The 23,115-nt window shown below is 36.8% G+C and overlaps 1 protein-coding gene across 1 annotated transcript in view; it reads left to right on the top strand.

The window, feature by feature from the left end:
• Nucleotides 1-23,115, top strand: part of FMN2 (formin 2) — a 386,045-nt gene that overhangs the window by 286,255 nt on the left and 76,675 nt on the right. Inside the window, exon 15 of the mRNA XM_066383454.1 lies at nt 5,697-5,748. Within this exon, the coding sequence (XP_066239551.1) occupies nt 5,697-5,748 (52 nt within the window). The remainder of the gene's footprint in view (nt 1-5,696; nt 5,749-23,115) is intronic.

Genomic DNA, 23,115 nt, shown 5'->3' with positions numbered 1-23,115 from the left:
TCGGATAGCTTGGTTGATTAGAACATCATCCTGACATGACAAGGTTGCAAGTTCAATCCCCAGTCAGGAATTGGTGTTCCTGTCTCTCTCTCCCTTCCTCTTTTGCTAAAGTCAATTAAAAAAAGAAGAAGAAAACAAGACTAAGAAACTGTTAGCCTCTGCTGTACTATAAGCATGGGGAGTTTATTATAGGCCTGTGAAAACAACAGCAAGGCACAAATTAACTAGAAATTGAAAAAATAAAATATATTGAATATAGTTTGGAGTTATTCCTTGATTTAGTAAAGGTCTTTGAGTCTACTATGATATTTCTTGGCCTTTGATTTCTTTATACTGTTATAAGGACGTACCCTTGTAACAGTGTGTAAGCCCTGTTCTGAATCCAGACTCTATCTATTGTAGAATTAGTAAGATATTTGGTACTCCTACAATGAAAAACGTTTTGCATTTTGAAAGCAACATATACCAGTTTTTTTTATAGTAATTGTCATGCGAAAAGGAGAGGAAAGACAGGAAAATTATTGCTAGGCATCAATTGGTTAAGATAGGCACACTTCAGAGATATGGCAGGCTGAGTTCTAGGCTACCATAATAAACGTTGCAATAAAGTGAGTCACAGTTTTTTTTGGTTTCCCAGTGCATATATAAGTTATGCTTACACTAAACTGTAGTCTATTAAGTGTGCAATAGTTTTATGTTTAAAAAACAATGTTGTTCATGCCTTAGTTAAAAACACTTTATTGATAAATAAAAATGCCAACTATCATCTGAGCCTGTTGGAAAAATGGCACCTACAGCCTTGCTTGATGTAGGGTTGTCATGTCCTTCAATTTGTAGAAATCATGGTGTTTGTAAAACATCATAACAAGCAAAGTACAATAAAGTAAGTTTTGCCTGTACATTATTTACTATTCCTGAAAAAGAAATTATTACCCTGTTTTAATGATAAAGAAAATTTATTAGATCGAAATGATGATTAAAGTTATTAATATCTAGCACAATTTAGTGGCTGACCTAGAATTCACACCTGGGTCTGTGTGACTTTGAATCTCGGATCCCAGCCCCAAACACTGGCCTTGGTGGGATCTGAATATTGAGGCAGGGTGGTAAGAACACTTTACCTAGGAAGTGTAGCTTTCCGTATAAGGTGTGTGCAAGACAGCTGTTCCCAGAGGTCTGAAGACAGGCAGGTCTTGTCCATCAGAACCCTCTGCTGAAGGTAGTCAAGGCTTTCCAAGAGGCTGTGGCACAGAGTGGCTTTGGTGATTGGGTGACACTTGAAAGTTGCCACAAACCAAGACTTGCTCCTGTTTGTCTATTTTAAATGCTGTTTTCACTTTCCGATAGTTATCAATGTCATGAACGACAAAAGATTGTCATCCTCATTTGATAGGTCAAAAAATAAATGAGCTTTATGCTAAAAAGAATGGGAAAATTATCTTACTTGAAATAGAAAGTTGTAATCTTTTATGTCTCTTTTCATATAGGTTATTTAATATATATTATTACTTTTATTTTTACAGAGACAGAGAGAGAGTCAGAGAGAGGGATAGACAGAGACAGACAGACAGGAACAGAGAGATGAGAAGCATCAATCATTAGTTTTTTTGTTGCGCATTGCAACACCTTAGTTGTTCATTGATTGCTTTCTCATATGTGCCTTGACCGCGGGCCTTCAGCAGACCGAGTAACCCCTTGCTGGAGCCAGCAACCTTGGGTCCAAGCTGGTGAGCTTTCTTGCTCAAACCAGATGAGCCTGCACTCAAGCTGGCGACTTCAAGGTCTCGAACCTGGGTCCTCCGCATCCCAGTCTGATGCTCTATCCACTGCGCCACCGCCTGGTCAGGCTATTATAAAAATTATTGATAGCAGATTATAACTATTAGAGGACTGCTGATAAAAGTAGGCCTAGTTTTCAACACTGATCACAAAGCTGTCTGTGCCATGATAAATTAACTGAAAATAATTTTTATATGTCTGAGAATATAAGTTAGGGAGTAAAATGATTAACCAAAAATATTTACATATAGAAAATAATCTCCATATGGCTTAATCCTTGGTAATTACAAGAGGGAAAAGGGTTGGGAGGAAGTCAAAGAGGGTAAAGGAGGTAGCCAATGGCAATGGAAGGAGACTTGGGGCAGTAAACATAAAATACAATATACGGATGATGTGTTATAATATTGTACACCTGAAACCTTCATAATTTTATTAAGCTATGTCACCCCAATAAATTTAATTGATACTCAAAAATGGTTAAGAAAAATGTTTAGTGTAATTCAGACAAAAGTTTTAGCAATCAACTAAATGAACAAAATGACAAATAATTGAGAAATAAACATAGTAAATATTAAATTTAAAATAATCTTTCTTTTTTAATTAAGTGAGAGGTAGGGAGGCAGAGACAGACTCCCACATGAGCCACAACTAAGATTCATTCAGCAAGCTCCCTACTGAGCAATGCTCTGCCCATCTGGGGCTGCTGCTCCATTGTTCAGCAATAGTGTTATTTTAGTGCCTGAGATGAAGGCCACAGAACCATCCTCAGTGCCTGGGGCCAACTTGCTTAAACTGCTTGAGCCATGGTTGTGGGAGAAGAAGAGGCAGAGAACGAGAGAGAGAAGGGAGAGGTGGAGGGTTGGAGAAGCAAATGTTCTTCTGTGTGCTTGACTAGGAATAGAACCTGGGATACTCACATGGCTGATGCTCTACTGATGAGCCAACCAGCCAGGGCCAAATTTAAAATAATTTTAAGTAGTGATGGAAAGCTGTGATGGAAACATACATTATTAAAGTTAATCATTCTATTAAAATGTGTCACTAGAGGTGGGAAGAAAATCATTTTATTTTTTATTTCACCTTTAATAAAAGCTTGAAAAACTGCATATGAAACAGATGGCCTGTCAAAGTTTTTACTCGAGCTGAAAACCACAGTTGGTCTAAGATTTTGGTCATTGCATGTGATTAGCTACATATTACTAAACGAATGGTAGAATAGGCTCATTATATTCCTAAAGGTATCTTAATTTTCAGTAACTTAATTACATTATTTTTAGTTGAGTAGATTTCATCCTCACTCACTGAAGAAGTCAGATCTGCCATTTGTCACTAAGTTCACATTCTAAGTGTGATCATAACCATTGTGACAATGAAGTTGATGCTGCATTTTTATAGGTGTTATGTTGGAAAATGATATTTCATTGTTCTCAGAAAACTGAATTGCAACCCAACTTTTCAGAAAGTTTTAATTTTTAAGAATGCCATACAAAGAAAAACTTGTTCAGCTCATTGATTTGTTGATTCTACATCAAGTTGAAATGTATACTTTAATGCACTGTCCTTGATCTTGCATTTAACTTTTTATCAAAGTTGATTACAATTTGAATACATGTATCCTTTTAGCTTCAAATCATGTAAAAATCATGGATAGGAGAACGTTTTCAAGTATTCTTTGCTATCCCAATTTGATTTTATGATTGTAGTATGGTTGTTAGGTTTGGGAAGAGGGTCTGTTTTTATATTTTCTTTCTTTGGTGAAAATCAGTCTTCTGCCATTTGGATTAAAGTATTTTATTTTCAGCTAGACTTGCTGATATAGTGCAGCAAGAGCTTCTTTATTACACATCAAAAAGAACCATTGTGAACAAGTAAAACTCATTTTATTCCACTCACCACAATTTAGAGTTTATGCTTTATGAAAAGTTGTAAATATATGCTTTCTTTACCCACATATAATACTGAACCATAATAAAATAGCAGTTGATGTATTCAGTGAACCATGACTATGTATTGTATCACTTAAAATTTTCAAGGGCTTGAAGTCCAACATATTTTCAAAGGACACTTATTTAGTCCCTGCTAATTATTGGGAACATTATATGAAATATTTTTTCATGTTAACAGATTACTCTATTTGCCTAATATTGCATAGCCTATTTTAGTGGCGCAAGGAGGACTAGAACCCAGATCTCTGACATTTTATTCCAGTGTGTTTTGAATTTCATAAATCATTTATTTGATTCTTCTAAAATAGTCCAGAAATTTTCTTCCAATCTTAATCTCTGTATTTTACAATAAAAAAACAAACATGAAAGACATTTGGAAGAATGTCCTTCCTAAAAATGGCATGCTTTGTGGTGTTTTGTTGTTTTCCCTTAAACAAACTTCACGCAGCTCTAGAATTACTTCTGGAAGCAAATCATTTTTATGCAAGGCAGCCCAGAGCAGACTATAGAAGACAATATGTTTATGTTGTAGCCTCTTCAAAGTAAAATCATGGAACATTTATTCTACTTTTTAGTATGGCTAGTGATTGCTCAGTAAGTTTATGTAAATAATTGAAAATACAAAATGGGGTAGAGGGGAAAGCCTTCTGCTGCCAGCTCCAATGATCCCTGTTAAATCCTTCCAATCCTGACAAAGAATGACAGCATGACACTCGATTATGGCTTTGCAGATACTGTACAGACCCTCAGGCAAACGCTGTCTTGAGGTTGTAAAACATTAACCAGCTGAAGCTGGACTATTGTGTTTAATGTAGTGATAGAGACACTTAGACAATTCCCAAGTGACATGGGTTTGATTTTGTGCACGGTTCCAATTTTGTATAATTAATTTGCTCTGTTCAACTTTGTCTTCTAATTTCTCCAAATGCCACAAGTGTGACCCAAAGAGGCATGCTTATTAAAAGACAACTTCTGCTTTCACTAGTCTGGATATATATTTTTTAACTTTTTGTTCTATAGCTCATGATTTTCAAAATGTGTCACAAACCATTAGTGAAGCATGAAGTTGATTTAGGGGCTCAAAATTAACATTTTAAAATCTAATAGAATAGACTAAAATCATTGGAAAACATTAAATGAAGTAAGAGTATTTTTAAAACTTTCATGTAAAAAATCTTTATGTGTATGTATGTGTAGAAGTAAAACGTAAGTTCTTAGAATGCTTACTGATAAAAAATGTGATAGTCACTATCATACTTATTTATGTGCTAGGGTTCCTATGTTATTTTATTTTTTTTCTATATTACTTTAAATAATTAGAAAACTGTGATGTAATCTCTTCCCAAATTTTATTTTTGGGTTTGTGTCTGGCTATTGTTTTTTATTTTTAGACAAAAATAATAGCAAATAAATGGGTACATGATCACCTTCCCACTATCAATTAATGGAAAATATTAGTGTTTTATCTTTCACCTTTATAGAACTATCTCTACTTCTGTTTTATTTGTGGTGTGGAGAGCACTTAAGAAGAAGGTCACATATCGTTTCCATTTAGTGTTTTGACTTGGCTTTTATATCTTAGCTTAAAGTAATTATTTTCAACTATTTATTGGTAATTCACTTTTGACAAACAATAAATATGCATATGAAATTAGCTAGTGTTTTCTTTTCTCAAGTTAATGTGACTGACTGAAAGAAATTAGAAGAAAAAGAAATTACTTAGAATCTAAAATTTTAATTGGTTTTATAATGTATTTTACTGGTGTCAATATAATAATATTAACTTAATAAAAATTTAATGTAATCTATTTAATTTTATCTATTCATAGATTTAAAATAAACTTCTGGCTGGAATACATTAAAGTTAATAATGAATTATAATATATATTCTATTATTTGGATCACATTTGCTTGAGTGAGTTTAACTATTTTTCATTTATTTTTTATCCTTTTCTTTTCTTGTATTTTCAGCTAAAATTGACCAAGAGTCAGAGGAGAACTCACTAACAGAGACTCATAAATGGTGAGAAATTAAGTACTTTTCTTTAATATTTATTTCAGAATAGGTTCATAAAATACTCAGCATGTTTTATCTCTAGGAACCAATCAGCTCAATTTTTATTTTCAAGTATGTATAGAAAAAAAAAAAGAAGCTAATATGATAATATACTCTGACTTTTATTTTTGTGAGTCTGAATGATGTAAGTAGCAAATTATTGTGAATAGTTTAGCACCTTCACTTTTGAAGAGGATTTAGGACTGTGGAAATACAAGGAAAAGGTAGATAGTGGGAATCTACTTCAAGAAAAAAGGATGAAGAGTTTGATTATAGGAACCTGTTGCATTTCCACAGTCAAAAGTAGAGTTCAGGTAGGAAGGCATGGACTTCACCTATATATACACCTCAGCTTCCAGAATGGAGATTTGTAATCATGGGTGAGCATAGAAAATTATCTCAGAAATATGCTTGCTTCTCTGCCTCAGTTTCTCCTCTTCTTTTTTCTCTCTGTTTTAGTTGGGGTTCACCAGAAAACAGAACCAGAAGGATGTGTATGTGTGTGTGTGTGTGTGTGTGTGTTTGGGTATGTGTGCGTGCACGCGTGTGCATGTGCATGCTTGTGTACATGGTAGTAGGGTAGGGAGAGAGATGTTAAGGAATAGCTAGTGGCAGGCTGGGATTGTGGCAGTAGTTGATGTTATAATCTTGAATTGGAAAGCATTCTAGAGACAGAATTTCTTCCTACTGGAGTAATCACAGTTTTTCTTCTAACAGCCCTCAACTAATTAGGTAAGGCCCATCAACATAATGGAGGATAATCTGGTTTTCTCAGAGCCTACTGATTTACATGTTAGTCACATCTAAAAATACCTTCAAGACAATATTTAAACTGGTTTTTGACCCAAAACTGGTTAACATTGCCTTGCTAAGCTAACTCATCATTTAACTGTCACATTCTCTAAAGAAATCTGATTATTCTTTTTTTTTTATATAATTTTATTTTTTTTAATGGGGCAACATCAATAAATCAGGATACATATATTCAAAGATAACAAGTCCAGGTTATCTTGTCTTTCAATTATGTTGCATACCCATCACCCAAAGTCAGATTGTCCTCTGTCATCTTCTATCTAGTTTTCTTTGTGCCCCTCCCCCTCCCTCTTTCCCTCTCCCTTTCCCCCCTCCCCCCATAACCACCACACTCTTATCAATGTCTCTTAGTTTCACTTTTATGTCCCACCTACGTATGGAATAATGCAGTTCCTGGTTTTTTCTGATTTACTTATTTCACTTCGTATAATGTTATCAAGATCCCACCATTTTGCTGTAAATGATCCGATGTCATCATTTCTTATGGCTGAGTAGTATTCCATAGTGTATATGTGCCACATCTTCTTTATCCAGTCATCTATTGATGGGCTTTTTGGTTGTTTCCATGTCCTGGCCACTGTGAACAATGCTGCAATGAACATGGGGCTGCATGTGTCTTTACGTATCAATGTTTCTGAGTTTTTGGGGTATATACCCAGTAGAGGGATTGCTGGGTCATAAGGTAGTTCTATTTTCAGTTTTTTGAGGAACCACCATACTTTCCTCCATAATGGTTGTACTACTTTACATTCCCACCAACAGTGGATGAGGGTTCCTTTTTCTCCACAGCCTCTCCAACATTTGCTATTACCTGTCTTGTTAATAATAGCTAATCTAACAGGTGTGAGGTGGTATCTCATTGCAGTTTTGATTTGCAAGAAATCTGATTATTCTTGAGAGAAAATTTAGAGTTAAGAAGGTATTTCCCATTATTTATAAGACCAGATCCTCTATATCCTATGAACAGATAGCACATATTTTTATATATGTGGCAGATCAAGAATACTGTGCCCCAAAGCTTTCATCCCAGCTGACTATTAGGAGTATGTCCTATAGCAGGAAGGCCAAGCCAAGAAGACAGAGGTCTACCCACCTGAGCTCTGCTTGTGGAGCAGGTGCCTCAGCCTCGGAGCAGTGGGCCACGTTCCCACTTCTAGCTTTCGCTCTTGTACAGGGGTGCAGTGATCCTGCTCAAAGGTCTGCAGCTCTGTCTGGGTTTATTCTGAACAGAGGAGAATTCCATGCCAAAAGGAATAATGTGGAGAACAAGGGTGGTCTTGGTGGAGAGGAATTAAGAGAATACTAACACTGGTTAACATTATTATACAGGTTTCATGTGCCCAATTCTACAACACATCTCTGTCCACTGTATATTCACCCTCAAGTCAAGTCTTCTCCATCACCATTTATCCCCCATATGCCCTTATCCGTCTCCTGCACCCTGGCAGTCACCACACTGCTGTCTGTGCCCATGAGTTTTTTTTTTTTCTTTTTGTCCTGTTTTGCGCAATCCCTCTGCAAAATAAAAGTTTAACAATATTAATAATAAAACAGAACAATTAAAAAAAAGAATACTGTCAGTTCCAGGATACAAGCAGCAACAAGCAAAATGGTTAAACAGAAGTTTAACAGAGAGAACTAGGAAAGAGCCAAGAAAGGTCGCCCTCGGGTGACAGTCCCCACTGGCAATTGGAATGCCATGCATAAGTCAGCTAGACTGCACTCATGAGTGGTCAGACTAGTATGGAGCAGATTCATAAACATTCCCCAAGTTGCGGGCTGATCCACCAACAAATGGCATGGACATCCCTGTCATGGTCCGCACAACTTCCATCAACAATTGGCTGAACAATAAGCTGTTGTGACCCAGGGGCATCTCCTAGGAAGCTTGCTTTTAAAATAAAAGCACACACCTTTCCAGCAGTCAGGAAGACTGTGTGTTTACCTGCCCTCTATCTGAGAGCCACAGAGTAGGAATACCAGCACCAACTGACTCCACAGCTTTCCCTGCAGATGTGCGGTTGAGCAGACCAGCAAGTCTGATTGCTGACGGTTTCACTCTGCCGGGCTGGCTGGCTCCTGGCAAGCATTTGAAGGAATGGTGGATTTCACCCAGACTCTAGAGCAGGCGTGGCCAACAGTTTTTGCCCCTGGGCCAGATTAGAAAGAAAACTTTTTTCACCGGCGGGAGGATATATTAAAATTAAAAAATGTTAAATACAAAATTATTTGTTTAAATAAACAAAATTTTATTATTAATTTGTTTATGAATAAATGTGAGTGAAAAAAATTTTAATATACAATATTATTTTAATAAAAAAATAATTAATGCCATATAAATATCCAAACTGTGTCACAATCAATTGAAACAATAATTAATAGAATGAGCTTGAAGTGGTTATATCACAAATAAAACAATTATTTTATTTTACAAACAGTCTGGACACGTTTTCAGTTATTAACTGCAGCTATTGTCTATGCTACAATACCACTTGATTCAGCACACTTGACCACAAAAATAACGAATTATTTGACCTTGGGTGCGCACTGGCAAACTCCACCTAAAAGAATGTGGGTTTCACATTGCCGCTAAATGTCAAAGAGTTCATATCAAGTACAGACGAATACAAAAGTTGTAAATCTTTATAATGGAATTTTTTTTTAAAAAATAAAGAAGTATCACAAATCCATCGACCAATTATTGGAAGTTAACCCTAGATTAGTCACGTGCGGAATTCTTTTGCACATATTATTGTCTTCTTAAATATCTCGATTTCCAATAATCAAAGAAGCTTCCGCTTCTGAGTAGCTGAGATTTTAAAGTAGCGGAGAATATTAAAAATTTAATTGCGGGCCACATAAACTCATTACGCAGGCCGGAGGGCTGTATGTTGGCCACACCTGCTCTAGAGTCTCAGGTCTCCTTCCCAGCCATGGACAAACCACCACACCTCTTACTCCCAGCAGTATATCACGAACTGCTCTCTCTACTTTTGAAAACTTCTTGGGGCCCTGGCCGGTTGGCTTAGCAGTAGAGCGTCAGCCTGGCGTGCGGGGGACCCGGGTTCGATTCCCAGCCAGGGCACATAGGAGAAGCGCGCATTTGCTTCTCCACCCCCCCCTCCTTCCTCTCTGTCTCTCTCTTCCCCTCCTGCAGCCAAGACTCCATTGGAGCAAAGATGGCCCAAGCGCTGGGGATGGCTCCTTGGCCTCTGCCCCAGGCGCTAGAGTGGCTCTGGTCGCAACAGAGCGACACCCCGGAGGGGCAGAGCATCGCCCCCTGGTGGGCGGAGCGTCGCCCCTGGTGGGCGTGCCGGGTGGATCCCGGTCGGGCGCATGCGGGAGTCTGTCTGACTGTCTCTCCCCGTTTCCAGCTTCAGAAAATTAAAAAAAAGAAAAGAAAAGAAAAGAAAACTTCTTGGAACCAAAAAGCCTGAGCTTTTATGGAGTTCCTCTTTGCAATTGAATTGGCCAGAATTTCCTCTACCCATCCCCAACCACCTCCAAACAAGAACACATTTAGAATGAAGCACGCACACACTTTCACTCTCTATTTGATCTTCAAATATCTGAGTTGTTCAGGCAAGGCTCTGAGGGAGAGGAGAGCCAGGGATATACATTCAGGCACATACCTGCTCAGTCTTCCTTTCTGCATTTTATTTTATTTTATTTTAATTAATTAACTGACAGAGAGAGGGACAGATAGGGACAGACACAGGAAGGGAGAGAGATGAGAAGCATCTATTCTTCGTTGCAGCACCTTAGTTGTTCATTGACTGCTTTCTCATATGTGCCTTGACTGGGAGCTAAGCTACAGCAGACTGAGTGACCCCTTCCTCAAGTCAGCGACCTTGGGTCCAAGCGGATGAGCTTTGCTCAAACCAGATGAGCCCGCGCTCAAGCCGGCAACCTTGGGGTTTCCAGCCTGGGTCCTCTGCATCCCAGTCTGATGCTCTATTTACTGTGCCACCGCCTGGTCAGGCTCCACATTCTATTTTGATTTTATTATAAATAATTATTATGTCCTATGTATCACAGGATTAAGCCAGCTGAAACCCATTTGGGAGGTAACATGGTATAGAAAAGAACTGATTCTGCTTGGTCTGCATGTTTAAGTACCAGCAATGCTGACCTTCCTCATTTTCCAGCCACTCATTAGACCCTTGACACATACACAGGGCTGTTTTAGTTCTATGAATGTATTAGAAGCATCCTCATCAAGGAAATGTTCTTGTGAGGTACTGTTTTTATCCCAGTGAAGCTATTACAACTCAAGACAGTTAAGGTTGTTTAAGACTCAGTGACAACCTAGTAACAAATCTGTGCACTTTAATCCTTAGACCCAGTGGAAAGTTATTTATAAGTAATTGCGATAGCAGTATTGGGTTATAAATGTCTTGGGGTTCATATGGTGACTGAGCAGTCTTTAGTCTTTTCTATTCCAAAAAGGTTTTGAGACAATTTACTATTTTATTACCTCACAAGGTTACTGTGGAAGAAGGCAGGCTAGTGTGTGTGATGGGTAGGACCCTGATGATGTCGCTCCAGAAGTTTAGTAGGGTAAACCACATCAACAGAAGGAATATAACCTCATCCTTCCTTCCTTCAATCTTCTAGAGTTGTAGGAATGTCATAGGCAGTAGGCGAAGTATCCTCAAGGGTGGCTAGTTACAAAGCCTTCCTAGGAAAGCATACTCATGTGAAAATGTTTTGTAAACTACACAAACTGATATTATAAGCTTTCTTTGAAAGGAGTTACACTCATTTGTCCTAATGATAGAGTACCTTTTTAGAAAGGCTTTGCTCTTAGTTCATTTAAAATGGATAAGTGCATAAGAAACTAATTAGAATTCTTTTCTATAGTAGCATAATGTGTGTTTTTCAGATTATTTCATGATTTCCTAACTAAATAAACATATTCAAAAGAAACAAGGGTTAGTATATTTTTAAAAAATAAATCAGACCTTTTTTCATATTCTGTTTGTTAGTGTAATAATTTCATGTGCTAATTTGGTCTGTTTATTCTCGCATTTTTGTTGTTGATCTGTGAAGTTGGGTTTGGATCTCCTGTTTCACCTAAACAAAAAAAACATAGCTTTTGGGAAAATAGTTTGACTGAACTCGTTAATTCTCCCAGAAAGTCAGATGACTGAACCATACCCAAAACCTGAATACAAATTGGTTGAGCATCCTCTCTTCTTCAGATGGTTTCATTGGGCAAGCCAACCCGTCCAATTGCATTTCAGCACAGGTCTCAGCAGAGTCCTGTTTGTGTTGGTGGCCCCCCCCCTCCCCCCCGTATATGTTCGTTTCAGCCTCTGCTTTTATTTTCTTTTAAATTAGCATACACGGCTTTCTTCAATTGTGGAAAAATATCATCAGACAAAATATGATTGTTTTTATTTTCCCACAGAATTGTGGAGGGCCTGTGTCAGCTCACAGGCAGAGACTGAAGCAAGTTTGATTTGTCCGATAAATGGCTGTTTCTTTCTACCTAAATTTAAAGAATAATGAAAATAGGAGTTTAAAAATTGACTTCTGACTCAAATAGGTCCTTGTTTGTAAATTGTGGCTCACTCCACATTTTTCTTTGAGTTTATTTTTCTGTTACTTTCTTTAAATTTCACAGATAAAAACCACACTTTACAGTGATATTGATTTAATATCAAGAACAGGTATAATTTTGACTTCAGAAAAGGTGATAAAATGACAGTAAAATTTGAATGATTTCATGTAATAGCTTCAATATAAATATATTTTTCAGTTAATTTAGGTGACTGTTGGGAATCAAGCTGAGAAAGGTATAATTAACTTGATACATTATTTGGGGGTAATGAAAAACAGAGGAACTTGTTTGTACCACTTCTGTTATTTTAAACAGAAGTGTTCATGTTTTAGGAAGTTTGTGACTTTTCTTACAAAACATTGGTTCAAAGATTGTATATTTCAACAGGCCATGTGCTTCTAGTTTTTTTTTTAATAAAACTTTTTAAAACATGTTTCAGGATGTAAGTGTTTTTTGAAAAAATATTTTTCAGGAACTAAGGACACTTGAATGATTAGAATGTAACTAAACTTTTAATTGTAAGACAATAGTAAATTTGTTAAATAGAGAAGCAGTTACCACAATCATACTGACAACAATGTTCTTTATTTTGGCATTATGCTGTGATGAATGTCTGACTGTATAATTTTAAAATATATTTAATGTACTGGATAGTACCAGTTTAATTTTAATTTTTTTATTTTAATTTAATTTTTTAATTTATGATTTTAATTTTTAAAGGAAATACTTTAGTTCTGCCCTCTCCCCCATTTAATTTAAATAATAGCAAAGGCAGTATCAAGCAACCAGTAATAAAAGGCAAGAAATACTAGTGGAAGAAATTACATCCCTAAAAGAATTTTAAATCACACATTTAAAAAAAAATACATGCTATTTCTGCATGTAATATTGTTTGAGTGGAATTTAACCAAAGCCAAGATTGCATAACAAATGAGTTGAAATGAAAAATTTATCTTTGATGCAAAATAAAGAGAAAATAAAGGAAAGAGATAAAGGAATGTTGGTTGCAATTGTTTTGTATAGTATGTAACTGTTCATTTGTCATGGGAGAGAAAATATTTAATCAATCCTGAAATGATGCACGCATACTTTATCATGTTTAGTGACTTTTAGAGTGTCAGTTTGTAAAGTGTTTATCCAAGGAATGGACTTCTGGAACATGGATAAAATGAAAAGTGAAATGTTTAGTTCATAATAGACATATTTTCCAGAATCTTTCTGAGTAACTATCCAGAGATGAATAGAAAGACTACAGGTCTGTGTTTATCTGCCTTCGGCTGGCAGACCAGGCAGGCTCCAGCCTGGTTTTAAAACTGAAGCGACACGGAATGTTTTTGCAGAACCCCCAAACAATTACATCATTCTCCTAACAATATTGATAAAGTAAAACAAAGTTGAAGTCTGTTGTTTTCCAATTGGGATATTTTAGTTAACTACTTTGAATCGCTCCCTAGAAGACTTAGCATTTGAAGGCCTATAGGAGGGGAGGCTTTGTAGGGTTGATGGTGGATGCTGGCTTACACCGTTCACTTTCAGACCACATGGTAAGTTTTAGGTTTAACACTTCTTTCTACTGAGGAATTTTCTTCTGTTGCTGTATTATTTAAATTTTTATTAAAATGTATTAGCTTTCAAAAATATGGGCCCCTTTGCAGATTTTCGAATCTTTATTCATTATACAAACATTCTTAGGTGGTCGTCTCCCCTGAAATTTTTTACTTATTAACTTTTGTGTATTTTAAATAGAAGGACTTCAGGACCTTGTGCTTCAGAGAGTTTGGTATTTTTATTTTTTATTTTTTTTAGTTTGGGTTGGTAATTATAGAGACAAAAAATGCATCAAAGAATATCTGCCCTTTTGCAAAGTTTTGTTTAAAAAATGGAAACCTTTTTCCTGTTGTATAGTCTTTGGTAGTCCAAAATTTTTCAGAGCCCCTCTCCTGTCTCCTTTCCTAAATAACATCAGCTCATCTGGCTCAGACCAAGGTCACACTCCTGTTCCTGCTCACAGAGGCCTCTAAGGAGAAACATTACAATAAAAATCTATTTTAGGGTGACGTCACGGAAATGGCGCCGTGAGCAGCGCGTCCGACAGATCTCCCCCAAATCACAACAAATTTATCAACTAGAAACAGGAAAATTTATCCTCGGAGCATTCCGGAGTTCCACACAAACTGAAAGCGAAAGGACTGTTATCATTTGAATCTGAGAGACGAGGGTGTGGAGGAAGCTACCGCAGGGACGTTCATTCAAGCCGCGAGGAAGTGCGCCTGTGGTGAGTCAGCCCACACTCGGGAGCCGCGAGCAGCAGCCGCGAGCAGCCGCAAGCAGCGCCCACACTCCGGGGCGGTGAGCAGCCGCTGGTGCGCCCAATCCGGTTGCAGAGCGAGCACCGCTAACGTTCCCAGCGGCCCGCGCACTGCGAGTGAGAGTCGCCAGCCACCGGTGCCCGGAGCACCCCATTCGCGCGTGTACCCTGGGCATTCCACGCGCCCAGAGCGCCCTGCTGGCCCGCACACCCAGGGTGCCCCATCATCCTGCGCCCGGTGCACCCCAGCCGCCAGCAGCGGGGGGAGCGGGAGAGGCCCCAGGGCGGTATTCCCTACTTGGGAGATTCTCTCTGTGGGCGGGGCACCTCACCCAGCCATTCAAGCTAACAATCAAGCGTTGGGGGAGGGGCGCGCACAGGCAGCCTGAAATACCTTCGGGAGCACAGCTGCGACCCAATCACTGAAATTAGCTTAACCCGTGAAATCTGCACACCCTCGGTTCTAATTGATAAGATCTCTCTCAGTTCAGCGACCCAAGACAAGAGGTGTGATATTTTTTAGTGCCTCTCGCTAATGGGGCGGGGGCAACTTCTGATTGATAGAGCCTCCATATTCAGGGATAAATGCTAACAAGAAGGACTTGGCAGATAATAAGATCTATACTACACTAGTCGCAAGCAGAGGCTAGTGCCTCTTCTTCCCAGCCGAAACAGGCTACAAAGTGTGGAAAGCCTGGGTTGAGAGGTCCAACTGAATGCTAGGCGCTGAACAGTCACCTTGACAACAATTGACTCCCACCCCCGCCTGATTACACTGGAGGCCCTGACTGCCAGAGCCTTTCCCAAAGCCTTGCACTGAGTGGGGATAGAGTGGGGATTTCCCAGCTCTTTGAGCCTCTTAATCCCCAGGCAGAAGCAGTTGCAGCCTTATAGCTGGATCACCAGGCTGCTAATTCAGGAAGGGGGGACTAGGAGAGAGAATCCAGGAAAGCAAACTCTCTCATCGTTGGACCCTGCAAACGCCAACAAGCCTTGACTACCAGCAAGACTAAAGCCAATTATATGACATTGCCATAGAATCCCATCAACTGCAAATCCCTACCTAAGTGTGACACAGGGGCAGAGCCTGGGGTAGAGTCACCAACCAGGAAGAGGGAGAGAAAAGAAAAAGGAAGAAGTTAACATCTCAAAATCAAGAAAAATCCACAGACTTTACAACTTGTTCCACTAATTTTTTTTTGTTGTTGTTGTTGTTGTTTGTTTCTTCTATCTTATTGCCTTTATTTCCTCCACCTCGGTCCTTCTATTCTCTGCCCATCTTATGCTTCCCTTTTCTTGAACTACACTACCCATAAGTGTTACATTTTATTTCTCTTCTTCATCCTCACCCTCCTTTAAGGTTATACTCCAAAACACTTAACTCTCACTCTCTCCTCTTTTGTTTTAATTTGTTTTGCTTTATCTTGTTTTTTTCTCTTCCTTTTTTATTTCTTCCTTCGTTTTTCTCTTTTTCTTATTTTTTCCTTTCTATTCGTTTTTTCTTTTCTCGTTTTACTTTCATCCCATTTAATCCTCAATCACGAACAAATTAGTTAATTTGGGACTCAAGGCTTTTTTTGGCTTTATTTTTCTTTTTCGCTTTTGTTTTTGTTTTTTTCTTGTTTGTTTATTTTTGTGGCATTTTGGGTCCTCCCAACCCAAGGTCTCCATTGTATTTAGTCTTTGCTCCACTTAATACAACAGATTTTTACTTATCATTTTTATTTTTTTCTTCTTTATTATTCCTTTTTTTGTACTTTTTTCTGGTTCCCTCTTATCCCTCTCATTATATCTCTTAGTTGACCATCACTCACAAGCAAATCATCTTATGCTTGTCTAAGATTTTCTTCCTTTTTTTTTTTTTTTTTTGCATTTAGTAGGTCCCTACTCCCCTTTTTTTGCCCCTTGAACTCTTCACCCCAAATCAGTCCCTCCATTATAGGCACGATATTTCCCTGAGGAGGGGAGAGGAGGGAAAGAGAAGAAAGAAAAAAAGGGGGAAATAATAAATTATTACTGTTTTTTTTTGTGGGGTGTTTCACCTTTTTTTTTTTTTTTTTTTTTTTTTACTTTTTACTCTTTATTAATTCTAATTAGTGCTATCAACAAGACCACCCTCAGATGCCAATAAGAAAGAGGAAATCGAATATTATGGATACAAAAGAAAGAGAGGTAACACAAATAGATGTGGAAAAATCTATGGAGAAAAGACTTAACATATTGGAAGCCTTGGAGCTAAATGACAGAGAATTTAAAATAGAAATCTTAAAAATACTCAGAGATATACAAGAAAACACAGAAAGGCAATATAGGGAGATCAGAAAACAACTCAATGAACACAAAGAATATATGTCCAAGGAAATTGAAACTACAAAAACAAATCAAACAGAAATGAAAAACTCAATTCACGAGCTGAAAAACAAGGTAACAAGCTTAGCTAGCAGAACAGCCCAGATTGAAGATAGGATTAGTGAAATAGAAGACAAACAACTTGAGGCACAACAGAGAGAAGAAGAAAGAGACTCAAAAATAATAAAAAACGAGAAAGCCCTACAGGAATTGTCTGACTCCATCAGAAAGAATAACATAAGAATAATAGGTATATCAGAGGGAGAAGAGAAAGAAAATGGAATGGAGAATATACTCAAACAAATAATAGACGAGAACTTCCCAAGCCTGTGGAAAGAACTAAAGCCTCAAATTCAAGAAGCAAACAGAACACCGAGTTTTCTTAACCCCAACAAACCCACTCCAAGGCACATCATAATAAAGATGACACAAACCAATGACAAAGAAAAAATTCTCAAGGCAGCCAGGGAAAAGAAGAGTACAACATATAAAGGAAGGCCTATTAGATTATCATCAGATTTCTCAGCAGAAACTCTACAAGCTAGAAGAGATTGGACCCCAATATTTAAAGCCCTGAAAGAGAGGAACTTTCAGCCACGAATACTATACCCATCAAAGCTATCCTTCAAGTATGAAGGAGATATAAAAACATTCACAAATTCAGAAAAGATGAGAGAATTTATCAACAGAAATCCCCCACTCCAGGAAATACTAAAGGGGGTTTTCCAACCAGATTCAAAGAACAAAAGAAAACAACACCACAAGTAACAGCTCCACCAAGAACACAATAAAACCAAACTTAAACTGTGACAACAAAGGAAAAAAAGGGGGGAGAGGATGGAGATTAACAGTAGCAAAGGACGATGAAGTGCAGAAATACTTATAAGATAGGGTACTACAATGAATATGGTAGGTACCCTTTTCATTACTTAATGGTAACCACCCTAGAAAAAACCACCACAAAAACACTTGACTTAAAAAAGGTAGCAACAGAGGAAAGAAGTATGGAACACAAACAAACAAAAACAAATGATAGAAAAACAAAAGAGAAGAATCAAACTAGATACAAAACTAACAGAAAGCAATTTATAAAATGGCAGTAGGGAACCCACAAGTGTCAATAATTACACTAAATGTAAATGGATTAAACTTACCAATAAAAAGACACAGAGTAGTAGAATGGATTAAAAAAGAAAATCCAACTATATGCTGCCTACAAGAAACACATCTAATCAACAAGGATAAAAACAAATTCAAAGTGAAAGGCTGGAAAACAATACTCCAAGCAAACAACACCCAAAAAAAAGCAGGTGTAGCAATACTCATATCTGATAATGCTGACTACAAGACAGAAAAAGTACTCAGAGACAAAAATGGTCATTTCATAATGATTAAGGGGACACTGAATCAAGAAGACATAACAATCCTTAATATATATGCACCAAACCAAGGAGCACCAAAATATATAAGACAGCTACTTATTGACCTTAAAACAAAAACTAACAAAAATACAATCATACTTGGAGACCTCAATACTCCGCTGACGGCTCTAGATCGGTCATCCAAACAGAGAATCAATAAAGAGATAGTGGCCTTGAACGAAATACTAGAACACCTGGATATGATAGACATCTACAGGACACTTCATCCCAAAGCGACAGAGTATACATTTTTCTCTAGTGTACATGGAACATTCTCAAGAATTGACCATATGTTGGGCCACAAAGACAATATCAGCAAATTTAGAAAAATTGAAATTGTACCAAGCATATTTTCTGATCATAAAGCCTTGAAACTAGAATTCAACTGCAAAAAAGAGGGGGAAAAACCCACAAAAATGTGGAAACTAAACAACATACTTCTAAAAAATGAATGGGTCAAAGAAGAAATAAGCGCAGAGATCAAAAGATATATACAGACAAATGAAAATGAAAATACGACATATCAGAATCTCTGGGATGCAGCAAAAGCAGTAATAAGAGGAAAGTTCATATCACTTCAGGCCTATATGAACAAACAAGAGAGAGCCGAAGTAAACCACTTAACTTCACACCTTAAGGAACTAGAAAAAGAAGAACAAAGACAACCCAAAACCAGCCGAAGAAAGGAGATAATAAAAATCAGAGCAGAAATAAATGAAATAGAGAATAGAGAAACTATAGAAAAAATCAATAAAACAAGGAGCTGGTTCTTTGAAAAGATCAACAAAATTGACAAACCCTTGGCAAGACTCACCAAGGAAAAAAGGCACAGGACTCAAATAAATAAAATCCAAAATGAAAGAGGAGAGATCACCACAGACATCATAGATATACAAAGAATTATTGTAGAATACTATGAAAAATTATATGCCACCAAATACAACAATCTAGAAGAAATGGATAAATTCCTAGAACAATACAACCTTCCTAGACTGAGTCATGAAGAAGCAGAAAGCCTAAACAGACCAATCAGCAGGGAGGAAATAGAAAAAACTATTAAAAACCTCCCCAAAAATAAAAGTCCAGGCCCAGACGGTTATACTAGTGAATTCTATCAAACATTCAAAGAAGACTTGGTTCCTATTCTACTCAAAGTCTTCCAAAAAATTGAAGAAGTAGCAATACTTCCAAACACATTTTATGAGGCCAACATAACCCTCATACCAAAACCTGGCAAGGATGGCACAAAGAAAGAAAACTACAGACCAATATCTCTAATGAATACAGATGCTAAAATTCTAAACAAAATACTGGCAAACCGAATACAGCAACATATTAAAAAAATAATACATCATGATCAAGTGGGATTCATACCAGAATCTCAAGGATGGTTCAACATACGCAAAACGGTTAACGTAATACACCATATCAACAAAACAAAGAACAAAAACCACATGATCTTATCAATAGATGCAGAAAAGGCTTTTGATAAAATACAACACAATTTTATGTTTAAGACTCTCAACAAAATGGGTATAGAAGGAAAATATCTCAAAATGATAAAGGCCATATATGATAAACCATCAGCCAACATCATTTTAAACGGCATAAAACTGAGGACTTTCTACCTTAAATCAGGAACAAGACAGGGTTGTCCACTCTCTCCACTCTTATTTAACGTGGTGCTAGAAGTTCTGGCCAGAGCAATCAGACAAGACAAAGAAATAAAAGGCATCCATATCAGAAAAGAAGAAGTAAAGGTATCACTTTTTGCTGATGATATGATCCTATACATCGAAAACCCGAAGGACTCCACAAAAAGATTATTAGAAACAATAAACCAATATAGTAAGGTCGCAGGATACAAAATTAACATACAGAAGTCCATAGTCTTTCTCTATGCCAACAATGAAATATTAGAAAACGAACTAAAAAAAAAATCCCCTTCACGATTGCAACAAAAAAAATAAAATACCTAGGAATAAACATAACAAAGAATGTAAAGGACCTATATAATGAAAATTACAAAGCATTGTTAAGGGAAATCGAAAAAGATACAATGCGATGGAAAAATATTCCTTGTTCTTGGATAGGAAGAATAAATATAATCAAAATGGCCATATTACCCAAAGCAATATACAAATTTAATGCAATTCCCATCAAAATCCCTATGAGATTTTTTAAAGAAATGGAACAAAAAATCATCAGATTTATATGGAACTATAAAAAACCCCGAATAGCCAAAACAATCCTAAGGAAAAAGAATGAAGCTGGGGGCATTACAATACCTGACTTTAAACTATATTATAGGGCCACGATAATCAAAACAGCATGGTATTGGCAGAAAAATAGACACTCAGACCAATGGAACAGAATAGAAAGCCCAGAAATAAAACCACATATATATGGTCAAATAATCTTTGATAAAGGGGCCAACAACACACAATGGAGAAAAGAAAGCCTCTTCAACAAATGGTGTTGGGAAAACTGGAAAGCCACATGCAAAAGAATGAAACTCGACTACAGCCTGTCCCCGTGTACTAAAATTAATTCAAAATGGATCAAAGACCTAAATAGAAGACCTGAAACAATAAAGTACATAGAAGAAGACATAGGTACTAAACTCATGGACCTGGGTTTTAAAGAACATTTTATGAACTTGACTCCAATGGCAAGAGAAGTGAAGGCAAAGATAAATGAATGGGACTACATCAGAATAAAAAGTTTTTGCTCAGCAAGAGAAACTGATATAAAAATAAACAGACAGCCAACTAAATGGGAAATGATATTTTCAAACAACAGCTCAGATAAGGGCCTAATATCCAAAATTTACAAAGAACTCATAAAACTCAACAACAAACAAACAAACAATCCAATAAAAAAATGGGAAGAGGACATGAATAGACACTTCTCCCAGGAAGAGATACAAATGGCCAACAGATATATGAAAAGATGCTCAGCTTCATTAGTTATTAGGGAAATGCAAATCAAAACTACAATGAGATACCACCTCACCCCTGTTAGATTAGCTATTATCAACAAGACGGGTAATAGCAAATGTTGGAGAGGCTGTGGAGAAAAAGGAACCCTCATTCACTGTTGGTGGGACTGTAAAGTAGTACAACCATTATGGAGGAAAGTATGGTGGTTCCTCAAAAAACTGCAAATAGAACTACCTTATGACCCAGCAATCCCTCTACTGGGTATATACCCCAAAACCTCAGAAACATTGATACGTGAAGACACATGTAGCCCCATGTTCATTGCAGCACTGTTCACAGTGGCCAAGACATGGAAACAACCAAAAAGCCCTTCAATAGAAGACTGGATAAAGAAGATGTGGTACATATACACTATGGAATACTACTCAGCCATAAGAAATGATGACATCAGATCATTTACAGCAAAATGGTGGGATCTTGATAACATTATAAGGAGTGAAATAAGTAAATCAGAAAAAAACAAGAACTACATGATTCCATACATTGGTGGAACATAAAAATGAGACTAAGAGACATGGACAAGAGTGTGGTGGTTACCAGGGGTGGGGGGAGGGAGGACAGGGGGAGAGTTAGGGGGAGGGGGAGGGGCACAGAGAACTAGATAGAGGATGGCGAAGGACAATCTGACTTTGGTCAAGGGGTATGCAACATAATCTAATGACAAAATAACCTAGACATGTTTTCTTTGAATATATGTACCCTGATTTATTAATGTCATCCCATTACCATTAATAAAAATTCATTTAAAAAAAATCTATTTTAATTCCTTTGATAATACTGTGGTGTGGAAATTTGGACATATACTGATTTTTAAAAGAGTAAGAATATTATTAGCATATAAAACCCTAGATTAGTATGAATAGATGCCCCTCCAAAAAGCTTCTAAAAATTTAAATTATATTATATATTATTTAACCAATTTAAAAGTTCCCAAAGTGGTTGGGGATTAGTATTAAACATTATAAAAATATATCTTTACTAAATAATTTATAAAGTATTTTTTTGTTTTTGTTGGTAGTCTTTACATTGTTTAACAATAAAGTCATGAGTGTCTGGGGGAAAAAATTATGAATTGATCAAAATTCATGGATTTGAGGATATTGAAATCAAGTTAAAAAGAATAGTCTAAAAACTATGTGAAAGGAGTCTAGGAGATTCTTGCCTTTGAGTTACTTACAGTTAAGAATTCACCAGAAAGAGCATAGAATGAACAAGGCAGTAAGAAACCAGAAAATAATTTAAATAACTAGTAGAAAAGAGGCCCTAGCAATAGGCTGTGATAAAGACATTGCTCGTATTCATTTTCTTGTTTTATTCTAGAGTGTTGTAAGACAGTAGCATTCTCCTCATTCTTTTTCTTATGACCTGAAACTTTGACGTCACCTTTAAAAGTCGATTTTGATTTCAAGTATTCCATGACAGTTGAAAGCATGGTTGCACATTGGTAATACAGGTACTTAGTAATCACTAAGGAACTTAAAATATAGGCCCATTAATAATAAGAACCAGAAAATTATTGTTTCTAATATTGATTCAAACTAGGAATAAATCTTCTGGGTATCCAAAAGAAAAAGATCAAGACCCCTTTGACCCTCTAAATCCACCCTTTAAAATGGAGATGCTTTTGCTTCTCCTGAAGGTTCTCACATCCTCCAGTGATGTCTTAGGAGAAACATATTTTTAAAATCTGGAGTAAGGACATTTTAAATCTCTGTCCTTCTGAGTATAAAATGTAGGTCTCCATTTTTTTAAAACTCATGCAACTTATCTTTCCTTTTTTCATTTAGTTACATGCCCTTTGTTCCCAGTTAGATAAGGAAAAATTAAAAATTAAGATAATATTCAAAAACTCTCAACTTTATTTGAAATATGTGA

The sequence above is a fragment of the Saccopteryx leptura genome, chromosome 1, assembly GCF_036850995.1.
Source record: "Saccopteryx leptura isolate mSacLep1 chromosome 1, mSacLep1_pri_phased_curated, whole genome shotgun sequence".
Lineage (NCBI taxonomy): Eukaryota > Metazoa > Chordata > Mammalia > Chiroptera > Emballonuridae > Saccopteryx > Saccopteryx leptura.
The sequence above is the reverse complement of the archived record's forward strand: the minus strand, read 5'-3'. Positions and strand labels throughout refer to the sequence as shown.